Genomic DNA, 16604 nt, shown 5'->3' with positions numbered 1-16604 from the left:
ACAAATCTCCCTGTGCGGTATGCTCCCATGACCTTCCGCTCAGGTAGCAAAGTCCGCACATCCATACCACCAACCGTACTAATTCTGTTAGGCAAATCACAATCCGCCAATCAATACACAATGCCTCTTCAACAGAACACCATGCTCAGGCGATACTAAGATAACACCAGCTCACTCTAAACATTTTAATTCTTCCCTGCTCATCCAAGCTCGTAACATTCTTATCAACACCGAACCGCAACCTTGATCCTCAACTTTCAAATTCTCATGCTGCTCACTACACCCATCATGCCGCTACGAGAAAATATAAGAATTCATCATAACCCCTGAATTACCAGTAGAACAAACACTTCATTGGCTAGAAACCTTTCACTTAACTCATTTCAGAAGAACAGATGCAACACGCGACCGAATTCCCAAACCGCAGAAAATACAAACCTCAAGTCGTGACCTAAACCGCCATGACTCTTCCGGAATCTATTTACCCAACAAGGCCATGTGAATCAAATACCTCCTAAATCAATCAAGTTATGGTGGCTGTCAAGCCGCACGTACGTCCCAAACCACATGTATAACTTCATATACCGAAGGGACTGATCATTGCCACAATCATGTCGATTCAACTACTACTAACCAACCCAACTCCTTTCAATTTACTCTTGACTTGTCTTAGAAATAAGAATAGCTCCACTCGTAACATAACGAACTCAATCTGCACTCATCCCGAGTGACATGCATCACGAGACCACATCGTCTTAATTGGGACTATCAATCTCTTGATTTCATCCCAAACTCTTGTTAGCCAAATTTTCCTAGACTAAGTCTCTCTTTCTCAAGTAGAGACCAATTCAAATCGGCTTGAAGCAATGTTTGCAAACATTAATTCTACAATTATAGCAAGAACTAGGCTAAATAATACACACCCAACCATAAACAAGCTCTAAGTCAAACACCCATTTGATTCCCATACTAGGGTTAGGTCACAAACCTAGCTAGAAATTTAGCTACTCATAGTGGGTAATGAAGAAAATAAAGAAGAAAAGATGATATAACTCATATTGAATGAGTAATAGATGAAACTCCAATGTAAAATCCACGATATAAACTAAAGTTGCCTAAAAGAGTAAGGAAAAATGGCTATAGACTTTCTAGTATTGTAATACTTGACCTAATTTCATGAAAGTAGTCTATTTATACAAAGCTGGAATTTTCGGACAAAATTGCCCTTTCGGAGATTCTGCGGCCGCACAATTTTGTGTGCGGACTGCACTTTTCTTCAGCTCTTGACAGGAGTGGATTCTGCGGCCGCACAATTCTGGGTTGCGGCCACACCTCTTGAGTTCTGCGGTCCGCATAATTCTGGGTGCGGCCGAACATTTGATTTCTGCGGCCGCACAATTATAGTGCGGTCCGCAGTTCTTGTTAAGTTTGAATTTAAAACTCTCTAAACTTTGACTTCTGAGGCCGCACAATTATTGTGCGGTCCGCACTTTACACTGAAGCTCCATTGATTCTTCTTCATATTCTGCGGCCGCAGATAGAATTCTGCGGTCCGCACTTGAGCCTGTGTGTTTGATTTTTGTCCTTGTTCAAAATCACTCCTTCTTGAGTTGAATTTCATCGTAATGGCTCATTTTCCAATACTCCTATAAGTAAGCATATCTTATCAGTTTTCGGGAATACCTTCAAACATTTATGAACTAAAATAAAAGTCAAAAGGTGCAAATAAGTAGTCAAAATCTCCACTTATTAGTGACACACAAAAATTGTGACCAAACAATAGGGGCATACCTCTGTCGTTTCGATGAGTTACTGTCCTTAGTCTGGATGGTCATTCTGATATATGGTTGGTGTCGTTCCCTGTTAGGTCGTGGGATCGGGTGATCTCTTCTGGCATTGTCTCTTCGATCCTTTCTTAACTCCGCTTGTACTGAGGTTAGCCGGTGGGTTGGCCTGTTGAGGTTGTCCTTATCTGCACGGACTTGGCACAATAAGCATTGTGGATTTCATCCCAAGTTGTTGGGGATACTTCATCAACCGACTTAACGGTTTCCTCGTTGCTCTTGAACCATCCCTGCTCAACCCGTTCTGAAAGGATGCGACCGCCATCTCTTCGGACACGTTTGGTAAAGTCATCCTTACTCGGTTGAACCGGGTGGGAAAGTCCCTCAATCCCTCTCCCAGAGATTATTTGATGGTTAATATGTCGTTCACTCTTGCCTCAGCCTTTTTGGCTCCAGCGTCGGCCGTTACAAACTTGTCGGGCATTTCTTCAAAGGTTTCAATAGAGCGTGCCGGTAGCTGCTAATACCAGGTTAATGCTCCTCCAGTGAGGGTTTTGCCGAACCTTTTCAGCAAAATAGAAGACACTTGTTCCTTGGCAAGGTCGTTGCCTTTTACTCTGGTGATGTAATGAGTCAAATGATCTTCGAGGTCGGTTGTGCCGTCATATATCCTAGGTAGGGCAGCATTTTAAAGGTTTTTGGTATAGCTTGTGCGGCTACATCATCACTGTATGGTTGTTCGATGAACCGGTTGTCATCCTTCTTTGGCAACATCTTGGGGGCGCCCGATATTTTATCGACCATTTCGTAGTGTTCTTTCATTTGATCTCGGAGTGCCTTGTTCCCATTCTCCATTCCCTCCACCCTTTTCGAAATGGCTGCGAGGGCCATAATAATCTTTGGCCTTGAATATCACAGCTGGCATCCCGCTGTGAGTCATTTGTCTAGCAATGACGTTTTCTTTGTCTGGACGGGTAGGGTTCAATGTTGAAGATGGAGGAGCAGTGACCGTTGTGGCATAAGAGTGTTTTCCTGGAATTGCCTCGTTATTAAGATTCGTGACTGATGGTGCGATGTTTCCTCCGTATTTACTCCCCATAAGAGGGCCTTCCGGCGGCTCCATCAAGTGGAGCGTGAGAGATACGCGCTTCTGTGGAAAGAGACGTTACTAGCCGTTGGAGAGAGAAAAAAAAAGGAGTTATCGGGACCCCTTGCAAATATTCAAGATTTTGTATAATATTCTATCATAATGTGACATAGTCATAAAAAGAGAGTTATCGTTACTAGCCATCATAATGTGACCTAGTTGACATATCTCCGCAAACATATACAGCTGTATAATATTCCAAATCGTAACACAAACGAATTTTATTTCGTATCTTCAAGATTTTGTTTCTTGTTTGAAGTTCGAAGAGTTGTCGCGACCACTTGCAAAAGGCAACATAAAGTTTCCAAACTTGAAACGAAACCCAAAACTAAAGGTCGAAAAATATTTTTTCTACAACATGAAAAGAAAATACTCATTTTGTTGAAATGAAAAATAATACTCTTTCTACATTATTTTGTTGAAACGAAAGAAAATACTTTTTCAACATCATAAAAGAAAGTATTTTTTTGTTGAAATGAAAAAAAATACTTTTTTATATCATGAAAAAAAATACTCATTTTGTTGAAATGAAAGAAAATATGTTTTCTACATCATTAAAAAAAGGTATTTTTTTTGTTGAAATGAAAGACGATACTTTTTACTACATTATTTTGTTGAAATGAAAGAAGATATTTTTTACTACATCATTTTGTTGAAATGAAGGAAAATATTTTTTCGACATTATGAAAAGAAAGTACTTCTTTGTTGAAATGAAAAAAGATACTTTTCACTATATTATTTTGTTGAATCGAAAGAAAATATTTTTTCTACATCATGAAAAGGAAGTTTTTTTTTTTGTTGAAATGAAAGAAGATATTTTTTACTACATCATTTTGTTGAAACGAAAGAAAATACTTTTTTAACATCATGAAAATAAAGTACTTTTTGTTGAAATAAAAGAAGATACCTTTACTACATTATTTTGTTGGAATGAAAGAAAATACTTTTTCTACATCATGAAAAGAAAGTATTTTTTTGTTGAAATGAAACAAAATACTTTTTTTATATCATGAAAAAAAATACTCATTTTATTGAAATGAAAAAAGAAAGTACTCTATTTACAACATAAAAAGAAAGTATTCTTAATAATAATATTTCTATTTAGGGTGGGCGTAGGGCAAGGTTTGGGGGAGGGTGGGTATGGTGGGGGTGGATGGGGTAGGGGTGGGATAGGTGTGGGGGGGTTGGTGGGGATGGAAAATAGAGTGGGGAAGGTTGAAGAAGAGTTTTGGAAAATATTTTCCCTTCTCTTGATAGGAAAATCATTTTCCTCCAATTGGAGAAAAATGAGTTCACGAGAAAATTATTTTTCCAAAACACTTAAGTCAACCAAACATGAAAAAATTGAAAATATTTTCCATCATACCAAACACACCCTTAATGTTATATATTATTATTATTATTATTATTTATATGTAAATAAAACTTCTAAGTCAAATAACTTTAAACTAATCGCATTCCAAGGGAAAAAGGAAAAAGCAATAATACTCAAGCTTATCATTGCAGATATTTTATTACCATTATTATTATTAATATTATTTTATTACGTATTTTGGTCCTTAATTTAAGCATCTTAAATAGGAAAATAATTACTACTTTTAAGTTGCCTTGTTTAGTTTTATTGACAACAACAATAATAACAACAATAACAACAACATACTCAGTATTATCTACACCAGTTGGGTTTGGGGAGGGTACTGTGTACGCAGACCTTACCCCTATCTTGTGAGGATGGAAATGTTGTTTTCAATAGACAATCTCTCTATCAATCCACTTGTCAAGTATAGAGAGGCCTTGCCAAGTATAAGAGAGCCTCGCATAAGTATGATATAAGAAACAAAATATATTTTCTTTGCCTATTATCTATGCAAAGGATATATGGCAAACATCACAAGCGATTGTCAAATGAAGTCGCTCAACGTGACATATTGATATATAATATTACTAAAGGAGTAATACATTACCATCCTTGTGGGGAAAACATAAATCAAGATACGCACATCACTCAATCATTGAAAGCATATACATAAAAACTTTCATCACCGAGGGGTCTACTGAGATGATTGAAATTTCTCCACCGTTAACGAGAAGTCGAGTTCTGGAAATGGTGAATCTTTCGATAGGAAATGCTTTATTCCCTTGGTGGCCCTATCCCGCGTGAAACTGGACATGAACTGAAAAAGGAAAATAAAATAACTTCCACAACAAGTAGGATTGTGATCGGCTGATGGTGATGTGAAGTTGCGAAAAACTAGGAGTGTATATATTTGCACGCTAACTGTTTCAAATCACAGCTGGGGGTGTAGCCATACGCAGATTACCTGTTGAACTCAACTTCCTCATAGCTTCTGACTGAGAAAATGAGTTGATGTGGCATGAGTAACATGACATCCAATTCAAAGATTAGAGATATCGGACAGCTGTGGGTCGGAAAATAACTCCACAAGAGTATGAGTTGCAAGAATCTCCATAAAGCTCGGTAAACACGCCCAACTCTAGTCCTAAAAAGGATAAGCGGTCGCTGCAAATATAATCCGATCTAAAAGTCTGGAGTCGAATCCCACAGAGAACTAAGGCTTAGCTATAATTGTTCAATATTGCTAAGAAACACAAGTCCAAACAATTTTCTAATTATAAAGATTATAATGTTTATTCTTATCTAATTAACTAACAAATACTAGAAAGCAGTACAACTATCAATTAACAAGGATAAGGATTGAAGACAAGACTAAGGAGGTCTAGAGTTATGATTTTCCCAATTGTCGGAATCCTTCCCGCTGTGTCTTTTATAATTTCGCCTAAGTATTCTCTACCGATCGTGAGTACTTTGGTTGTCGTAATTCTCTCTCGAGAAATTACCGCAATTTACTAGATGTATTCTCTCGAACTACACTAGCTGGCACTTACTTCATCGCTCACTACGATCGCACCAAGGTTTCGTTATCTCTAATCCCGCCTTTAAACCTTCTGTATTGATCTCTCACAAACGTTAGGAGTGATGTTGTTCAACAACTATCTAAATATATACTCTCTCTCGAGCAGTACACACTAAATAGGCACAGTCAATTGATGGCCATTCAATCAACAGCAAAAAACACATAGTTGAACAAGTAGAGAAATCCAACGGCTCAATTATATTAAAACATAACACGAATTCATCTTCCAAAAGGTTCCATCAAAACCCTAGATAACAAATTAGTTATTCATAATAGTATGCATAACTACAATACTAGAATTCATAACCAATAATGGAAATAGGAAGAAGGAAGTGAGAAACTTGTAGAAGAATTCTCCGCCTTGCTCCTAGTGTATTCTTGCCTCCTTAGGTCGAATCCCTAGTCTCCTTACCCTCCTTAGGTCTAAATTATGTCAAAAGTATGTCAAAGGTCCTCAAAAAACCGTTTTTCCATGTACATATACCAAGTAGAGTCGGACCCAAATAATTAAACCTTCTCCTACGCGAAAAAGGACACTTTTCTAGGTCAGGACGTCCGCGGCCGCGGATTCAACCGCGGATTTGGCCGCGAATTTTACCCAGTGTTCTGCCACAAATCCGCGGCCGCGGATTCGACCGCGTTTTTCACCCTGTTCTGTTTGGAATTTGGAAAAATATAAAACATGAAAGTTGTAGCTCTTTGAATTATATTTCCAACCATATATTGTGGAGTCCAAATGGAATTCTGAACGAAAAGTTATGTGCATCTTACTAGACAGTGCGAAATATGCCTACTCGATTTTTCGTTCGTTCTTAACTATCATCCGTTGATCCCCGAACGCGATCCCAGCTTAATTCCTTGGGCTTTTACTCAGATTTCAAAGTTCAAATTACTTGAATTCATTCCATAACATCTACTTAGCTCGGCATCACTCCTACAAGGCATAAAACACACAATTAGTGCAAAACACTAGCGACTAAAGCTCAAACTCAATTAAAATGCAGTAAATTAGAGTGTAATAAGCGACTAAAATACGTAATTATAGCTTATCATCACTTGGATCTGAAAATGGTGAAATCGAATTGAAGTTGGCACAAACACCGTTGTTATACCTTTTAAATTTTAAGCAAGTAAATACTGAGTTGAATTTGAAACCACTAGGTACGACAAATTAAACACATTAAGAAATAGTCAGTCGCGCAATTTTCTTGAAACAATAGAACTACAACTGTTTAGCAGTTACATTGGAGCTCACAAAAGATCTTTTAGTAGCGATTGCTGATTGATAGTCGCAAATAGGTTTCAGCAAACTTAATTTAGTAAATATTTGTGGCAACTTAATCACAGTCGGCACTGAAACTTCTCGTGACAACTATTAGGGTCATCATGAATATAATTATCCAGGGATCCACGAAACCTACAATGGTCGCCAAAACCTCTTTTATTGTAGTGATAGTTGATGCATATGTGGTAAAGTTATCGCCTTGAGTCAGTAAACTCACCCTTAATTTGTATATGTTTGAGATTCTAAAGCTCAAGTTGAGCTAGCAATGCAACTAGGTGAGGCCCATCCGTCAGTTGTTATATATTGACCTCAATAGTTGCTTAACTATAATAGACGTTTAGATCATACAATGTTTTGAGACGATCCCAGGTGTTAATCTTTAGTTATATCTATATGCCATGCTTTAGTTGTGTTGAATGTTTAATATGATTATAGATAGGTTTTTGTTATGAATGAATATTAACTGTTGGGATATTGAGTTGTTGAATATTTAATTGGAAGAAGTCATTGAAGTAGTAGGCTCATCAACATCAAAGAAGGCAACTAGCTCCATCGAGAGAGGGTATTTAGTTAGTACTATGAGAACTATCCTTTGGTGGTAAATGTGCTTCATTAGATCTGAAACTGAACATACGCGTTGTAATTGGAAAACAAGCTCAAAAGTGAATTAAATACCCACATTAAAAATTAAAAGATCCTTGCAATTTAATTTCATTAAATGATATTAGGCCTAATAATATTCTTGATTACAATCAAGCACTCTGTGGTGTTGTGTCTTGTTCACGAAGTAGAAGGGACCTCAAGATAGCTTCACCGATTGGACCAACATGCCACAACGCATGTCCACCATCACTAACTTCATGATAATGAATCCAAGGTAGCCTTTTGGAAACATATCTTTGTAAGCGACAAGGTACTATGTTGTCCTCATAACCTTGCCAAATATGAACTGAGCTTTCTTTTTCATCAGGAAATGGATTACCAAATTCTAGTGGATCAAAGTCCCACTTTCCATATGCCAAGGTGAAGTCTTGGAGAAGAGACTCAAAATCACTTTGCTTCGGATAAAGTTTCTGCAAATTAATTAAGACAATTAATTTTCAAGATAATCATTTCGCGAAAACTCATGTTTGATTTGAGAGAGGTGGATGATGAGCTTTACCGGGTCAAAAACTTCCGATCTATTTGCATTCTTTGCAACTTCCCTGTCCTTTTTGCTTAACAATGCAGAATTGCCCGAGAAAACATTGTTCGATTTTTGTGTAAAAAATGAGTAGAGTAACCCAGGAGCATAGCGTGCGAGCCAAATTACTAATCGCCAAAGCTTGTTATTATGATCGTTCTTGATCAAATCATGAGGAAGGGAGTTCCATTTGTAGTTGATTATTGGAACAACAAAAGCCACGCCTGATAGCCTGTGTGGTATGCGTCTGAGGCAATTCCAGGCAGGATACCTTCACTTTCTAATGACCGTTTAGGATTTATATCACTTTCCCCATATCCAGCTCTATCAAACTGTAGCATATATATCCTCATCTCCTCTAGGATTTCCTAAAGAATATAGTTAGTAGATCAATCTAATGAAAACATTATTTAGGAGCTAAAAGCGGAGAGACAAATAAACTATTATTGGATGTCCCTCTCTGAATGTGAAATATCAAAACAACCATGTTAACAATTAAAGAGAAAAAATGAGCATCAAACATACTTTTAATTCTTAGGAGACTAGGACGATAATTCTTCAAGATTAGGAAAGTAAAATGTTGTATTACTAGTAAAGTTGAAAAGGGTGTTAGCTAGTCATACTTGGGTTGCAAGAAAATCCTTATCTTTGGAGCTGTTAATCCCATGGACAAGGATGATTCTGTGAAGGGATTTGTCCATTGGGACTCCTCTTTCTCTGTATGCCAGCCATCTTCCATCCTTTAGTCTGATTCTTGGTGAAGAAACAACTCTCTGCATTTCTCTGCTATTCGATGGTGATCTTTGAGAATCAGAAAACCCCACGAAACTTAACACCGAAACTGCAATTTTCTTTAAAAGCATCTCCAGAAGGGATATGAAAACTAATAGAAGCAAGCCAACAAGTTTCCTTAAATCCATTTCTTGGAAAGAAAAAGAAATGAAAGACAGAGGAAAACAATGGTGGGATTGATTTGGAAGTTGCTATTTTATAAGTAGTATTATCAGTGTTTCTGATACAAAATTGCGATATCTATATTTATCCAAGGGTGTGAGTGGGATGGTTGATATTCTTTCTCTCTAACTAGATGTCTGGAGTTCGAGTCCTAGAAATAAAAAATCTTTCAACAAGAAATGCTTTACACTTTTTAACGGGCCTATCCGGGGAGAATCCAAATTAATTGGCTCAGTGAGTTTTTAAAAAAATGAAAATTCGTTTTGTATAGTGCCACAACTCATCAGCCAGAGTCTCCATTTTGTCTGCTTACATGTGAGAGTGGTGTTCATCAGCCTTTTATCTGCAATATCTCTAGCTGTATTCTTTCAATAACTTCATCAAATCGCCGTGGAATACAATACCCTACGTCTCTGCACGTTTTAGAAAGAAGACGAGAGTCTCTCTGTTTTACCCCAAAATAAGTGATTTTGGTTCCTACCGGGAAAACTGATTTTTCACTCTCAGTGTCACTTCCAGATAGAACAGTAATTTTTTATTTGTTTGTCACACATCCCTGCATGTATCTCATAAAAACTACTGCTAGTATAAACTAACATGTTAAAACAGATTTAATACAACACTAATATTATAAAGGTAACGTACCATAGTAGTGGGAGAAGATAGAGATTTTTAATAATAAGAAGTCTTAAGAATTTTTCAATCAGTCTAGCCATACGCTAGCTGTCATCCTCCTTTTTTTATTGCACTAAAATAATTTCCTACATTAGTGATCAGAAGGCAACTAAAATGTCATATAGGCATTTCCTGTTACATTTAGTCCCTTGCAGTCTTGTTCAAATACTTTGATTACAAACAGAAAGGGGACGCGGGAGTCATAATAAAGAAACATTTAATTCTACTCTTCCTACTTTCCTTTCTTCAATATCTGTTAATCATCCTACTCTTCTTTCTTTGATACCCACACGTAGCAAGTCTCTATCTCTAGTGCATATGTCCTGGTAATATTTATATGACAAACACAAGTACTGGAATAATGCTAGTCGGCTGCTGGGAAACAAAGGAAGAAGAAGAGAGGTTGCATTTGGCTAGGGGTGTTATAGTTGTTTTGGTGAAAATTGGGGGGGGGGGGGGGGAAGACTTAACCCAACAAAAACGGGAGGAAGAAAATAGAAATAAAAAAGAAATGACAGGAGGCTTTTTTCTAAGAGCGTAATTTTTTTATTTTATCTTTTTTCCTATAAACGAAATAAGATCGTCGCAAAAGAGCTTTTTCTTGGCGACTTCTTATGGTTCGCCAATAAATGTTTACTTTCCAAGTCAAATATGAGAGTCGCCACTATCAATTTATGTGGCGACTAAATGTGTTCCAGAAAACCATATTTCTTGTATTGAATTCTTGTTTACATGAAACTTTTGAAAGAGCGAAGGCTTTACTGTGAAGCCTTGGTACAGCAACAGCAGTTATATGAGAGGAAAATCACCTCCGCTCTATTAAAGAAACTAGTTAAGTTACAACCGCGGTCATACATGTATCATTATAAATTTAGTTGATATAGAAAATATAAAAGTTTATATAAAATTTTATGATTAAAATATAATATAAGACATATGCAAAATATAAATTAAATGTACAAAAAAATATATATAAAAAAACAAAAAATGAATAAAAGTTCCACATAGAGAAAAGTTAGCTTTCATTTTATAGAAAAAGAATATGTAACATAACTCTTCTAGCATGCCTTTGATTTATATTTGTCCACAAATAATTTTAATTATTGTAAACAATATCATTTGTTATTAATAAATGTATAATTTAGAGGTAACTATTATTCATAATAAGAGACATTTGGTCTAAAAAAAAGAGTAAATTTTATGGGTGGTCATCCAGCTTTGTATGCATTACACAAAAGTCGCTATTCTTTCTTTTGTTACATAAAAATCATTTTTCTTTGCTCCACTTTTCACAAAAATAACTTTCGACATTTTTTGTTAAAACCCCACCTAAAATGTGAGAGAAAATAATAAAAATGATCCTTATATTTTCCGGTAAGTTTAATATGCGCCCATAAATATACTCCTTAGTTGTTTTGATTAATAAAGTAGTCAAAAGTGAGTACTTTTGGTTTTCTCGAGTATTTAAGAAATTATAATTGTTATTTTATTGAAAAATGCGAAAAAAGAGATTACCATGGAATCACATTTAGAAGTGTATTTTTTTACAATTTCGGCTATTTTTGACTTATTATAAGATTTTGTATAACTTTTTGAGGCGTAATATGCTATTTTAAAATTTATTTCTAGCATCTTATTCATTTTTTGTTTTACTACTTCTAGATTTGACAAGTCCATCCCATCAAAGTATTTAGTCTTACTTGCAATTAGGTATAAAATAACTGAATTTTGTTGTTCCATAATTAATCATACGGTCTGAAGATATAAAATTCGTATATCATGAAAGGAGTAACTCATTTTCAATGTGAATATAGGTTAGTTGCATTAAAGTCGATTGTGGCGATTGGTGAATTTGCGTTCATCCTTTGGTTCGACTTTTGGACAAATCATTAATTTTTTTTATTTATTAAATGATCAAATACTAACTATTATACAATAAGAAAAACATGAAAGTCCAGAAATTAATATAACAATAAAATAAAAATAACATTCGGACATATTATTAGTTTGCCTTTGTATTTTACTTCTATTATTATCTAGTAATTGGACTAATTTGAATTCTTGCCGCCAAGCCGTGTAAAGCTCTTTAAAGAAGAAAACGGGATCTACCAGACTGCCACATTCTCTAACTTTGCAAAATATAAAAGAAAAGATCAAGCACAAAACTTTCTAGTTTCTACATTCTCCAACAAAAGCTATGGACTCCACACCTTTTATAGTGTCAATTCCTGCCCATTGAAAGCATAAAATATTATACGGGAATCGCACCCACAAGGCTACAAGAAATATAATATGTCAATAATGAACTCAAGATACTTAAACAAAAGATATATCCATATATAATCCTTCGTTGAGTAAATCATCTGATATTTAACTTAGATATGTTTGAGCAAAAAATAAAAGAAGCGAAGAAAGCCATGAAGTACTTAGTGTTGAGTACTCCATGAGCAAATAAAATAGTGGAACTCCATTTTTGGTTTAGTTTCTTGAGAATTCACATGAGAGCCAAAGTTATTTGCCTTTCTGTAGAAGCCGAAGCCTTCTTATAACGGTAAGCACTTAAACCTTTTTGTAACGGTAAGCATTTATTCCATATAAATTAGCAAAAATATTACTAAGCATTTGTCTTAGAAACACATTTGTCTTATAAACCAAAGGAAAAAGTTGTATATGTTAGGAACACATCCATTAGAATTCAGAAGCGACAGTAAAATTTATTTTTCCTTATATCATGCAGCTACAATCAAGGGAAAAGACGCAAGTTTGTTAGTTTTTTTTTTTTTTTTTGTATTTTCTTTACGTAAGGTAAAGGCAAAAATTGCAAAACAATGGAGAAAAGAGACAATATAATTGATGGTCATTGGGAATGACTAAATTATTGCATTTTAAAAGAATTCTTTATCGGTTTAGTTCTATTAGTTGAATAAATTATAGGACATTTATTGTCACGACCAAAAAAGTGCTAAAGGTCGTGATGGCACCTAACACCGCCGCCAGGCAATCCAACTGTGATCTATCAACTTACTTACCTATTTTAGTAATTGAAATCAAAAAAAATTCTTAATGAAATAGTATGAAATAGATTTTCAAAGTAAGTGATAATATTTACACATCTACATCAACGAACAACCCGTAGGAACTCCCAAAACCCGTTGTCACAAGTACATGAGCATTTTTCTAAGGAGTACAATAAAATAATTATTACAATAAACAGTTGTCCCAAATATAATAAGACAGAATAAAATAATTATTACAATGGAGACTCGGTAGACTGCGATGCATAGCCTTGAATGCAGCTCACATGAAGTCTCCTCAACAGGTGCGCCTATAAATCATGTACTGAGAAATTCTCCTTCCGAGCCATTCACTGCCGCGATCCATACATAAGTACTCTACCATTACACCAACACGGTGCGATAACAACTCATGAATAACCTAGAAATCCGTGCATAGCCTCAAAACCATAGGAAGTACATATACTGATCTGAAAGGATAGAACACCCTTCCGCAAAGTGACGATAATAACTCGTCCGAACACGTAGGGAAAATATCTGGCACTACGTCTACAGTATCAATACCACTAATCGACGTCCAATTGACAGCAAGTTCTTCGTGTCGCATAAGATTGAGTATGAAGGAAATAAAGGCTCAAGCCTCAATGGAATCAAACCGCACGATGAGGAAATCAAGAAGGGAAGTGCTCCTAATAGCCCTATAGCCTCTCAAAGATAAGTACAGATGTCTTCGTACCGATCCTCAAGACTCTACTAGACTTGCTCATGACTCGTGAGACCTAAGTGAACCTAACGCTCTGATCCCAAGCTATCACAATCCTAAATTTGCTAAAGGTCATGATGGCGCCTAACACCGCCGTCAGGCAAGCCAACGGTGATCTATCAACTTACTTACCTATTTTAGTAATTGAAATCAAAACTTTTCCTTAATAAAATCATATGAAATAGATTTTGAAAGTAAGTGATAATATTTACACAACTACATCAACGACCCGTAGGAACCCCCAAAATCCGGTGTCATAAGTACATGAGTATTTTTCTAAGGAGTACAATAATAATACAACAGTTGTCCTAAATGTAATAAGACAGAAAAAATAATTAGTACAATGGAGACTCGGTGGACCACGATGCGTAGCCTGGAATGCAGCTCACCTGAAGTCTCCTCAACAGGTGCACCTACACGCCAAGGTGATCATCGAATGAACCTGTCAGATCCTGCACATTTAGTGTAGAAGTGCAGCATGAGTACGTAAATCAACGTGTACCCAGTATGTGTCTAGCCTAAACTCGGATAAGTAGTAACGAGGGGTCGACATCGATACTTACTAAAGGTCCAATAAAACAATATAATAAAACATAAGCAGATATGAAGCATACGACAATGATGGGGTAAATCTGTAAGTTACATAATCTTCCAATTACTTCTTTTAAAGCATGAATTTCTAAACCATGTATTCTACCTTAATGACTTAGAAAAATGTCAAGTGTCATTATCAAATAAATAAGGAATACCATATAAAATGTCGGGCATTAGTGAAAGGTTTATCTCGTGAACATTCGGACTACTAACGATATAACACAAGATTTCGCCGAGGTCGTTCGGCCGATCCAGAATAATGTGTACACTGCCGAGGGACGTGCGCCATGATTCATAGATGCATCTATATACTACCAAGGCATTCGGCCCGCTCCATAAGAAAAGTAAGGAAGTCATCGAATTACGGGACACGTTTTTACAATACAGCACACAAGCATAAAATGAATATAACTCTTACCGTTTCTCAAATAACTTGCCCACAACTCAAAGTGTTAAGGCTTGACCTAGTGTACATATATTTACTTCTAAATCAATTTCAATTATAACTTCAATAAATTAAGCCAACAGAATGGGTTCAAATAATTCAAATATTACATGATGAGATCCTAAGTCTACCCGGACATAACATGATGTAGCTACGTACGGACTCTCATCACCTCGTGCGTACGTAGCACCCACAACTAGTTGCACATAATAATAAATATCACCTAGGGGTAGTTTCCCTCTCACAAAGTTAGACAGGAGACTTACCTCGCTCCGAAGTTTCATAATCGGCTCCAAAGCATCTCTAACACCTCAAACCCAAGCCTGTCGATCCAAAACTATTCAAACAATGTTCAACCAATTAAAATATATTCTAATATCCATAATTAATCAATCTAAACAATTTTAAACTCTGCTCGAAAAGTAGATAAAGCTAACCTTCGGGCCCACGTGCCCGGATTCCAAATATTTTCGAAGATAACTTTACCCATGACACCACAAACTCAAATATAAGATTTATTCCTAATTACATGTCCAAAATCGTGGTCAAAATCCAAAATTATAAATTTTAGGTCTTCTACAAAAATCCCACAATTTTCCTAAATTTTCCTCCTTAAATCCACATATAAACCTTACATTATGCTCCCAACAAGTGGAAAATTACTTACCTTGTGTTACATGATGAAAACGCCTCTAAATCATCCAAGAACTGAGCTCCAAAAATCCCAAATGAAAATGACGAAATGACCAAGTTCGATCCCCTTATGTTCTGCCCAGTTTCCGCTTCTGCGGACATATTTATGCATCTGCAGCCTCGCTTTTGCGAGCCAAAATACGCATCTGCGGAGCACACTGCCCAGCTGAGACCTCGCATCTGCAAAAGAATTTTCGCTTCTGCGCAGGCGCTTTTGCGATGGCCAAACGTGCATATGCGGATCCGCCACTTCTGCGTCTTAATTCTCGTTTCTACGATTCTGCAGGTGCAGGAATTTCTTTGCACCTGTGACCACTGCCTTGCCCCTTCCATTCCGCTTCTGCAAGCTCGACCTCGCTTCTGCGATGTCGCTTCTGCGATGTCGCTTCTACGACCAAGACATCGCATAAGCGATCACACCAGTTGCTGCCTAGCTTCAGCATTTCTTAGGTCCAAAATATCAATTCGTTAACCATCCGAAATTCACCTGAGGCACTCGGGTCCTTAACCAAATATACCAACACAACCCAAAATACAATACGAACTTAGTCGGGCCTTCAAATCACATCAAACAACACTAAAACTACAAATCGCACCTCAATTCAAGATTAATAAACTTTAGAACTTCAAACATCTACATTCGATGCCGAAACCTAGCAAATCAAGTCTGATTGACCTCAAATTTTGCACTCAAGTCATAAATGACATAACGAAGTTATTCCAAGGCTTGGAACCCCAAACGGACATCGATAATATTAAAATCCACTTCAAATCAAACTTAAGAATTTCTTAAACTTTTGAAATACCAACCTCCCATAATAAGCGTCGAAATGCACCCGGGTTCGATCATCATACGAACCTATTGGAACCTTCGAATCCCGTTTCCAAGGTCGTTTACTTAAAAGTCAAATCTTAGACAATTCTTCCAACTTAAAGCTTCCGAAATCAGAATTTTCTTTCCAAATCAACTCCGAACTTCCCAAGATTCGATTCCTACTACACGTACAAATCATAATACCTGAGGTGAATCTACTCTAGGCTTCAAACCGCCGAACAACGCGCTAGAGCTCAAAATGACCGGTCGGGTCGTTACATTCTCCCCAACTTAAACATATGTTCATCCTCGAATGT

The 16604-nt window shown here is 36.5% G+C and overlaps 2 protein-coding genes across 2 annotated transcripts; both read right to left on the bottom strand.

The window, feature by feature from the left end:
* Positions 1-7856: 7856 nt before the first annotated feature.
* LOC138894973 (uncharacterized) lies at positions 7857-9521 on the bottom strand. The gene is made up of 3 exons (XM_070179684.1): positions 8959-9521; positions 8315-8703; positions 7857-8225 (listed from the first exon to the last, which is right to left on the bottom strand). The coding sequence occupies exons 1-2, from the start codon at positions 9253-9255 to the stop codon at positions 8536-8538; spliced, it is 465 nt and encodes a 154-aa protein (XP_070035785.1). The 5' UTR covers positions 9256-9521; the 3' UTR covers positions 7857-8225; positions 8315-8535.
* Positions 7905-8400, bottom strand: LOC138894405 (uncharacterized). The gene is made up of 2 exons (XM_070179104.1): positions 8389-8400; positions 7905-8225 (listed from the first exon to the last, which is right to left on the bottom strand). The coding sequence occupies exons 1-2, from the start codon at positions 8398-8400 to the stop codon at positions 7905-7907; spliced, it is 333 nt and encodes a 110-aa protein (XP_070035205.1).
* Positions 9522-16604: the final 7083 nt, after the last annotated feature.

Source organism: Nicotiana tomentosiformis, chromosome 6 (assembly GCF_000390325.3).
Source record: "Nicotiana tomentosiformis chromosome 6, ASM39032v3, whole genome shotgun sequence".
NCBI lineage: Eukaryota > Viridiplantae > Streptophyta > Magnoliopsida > Solanales > Solanaceae > Nicotiana > Nicotiana tomentosiformis.
This window is presented reverse-complemented; position numbering and strand designations above follow the sequence as displayed.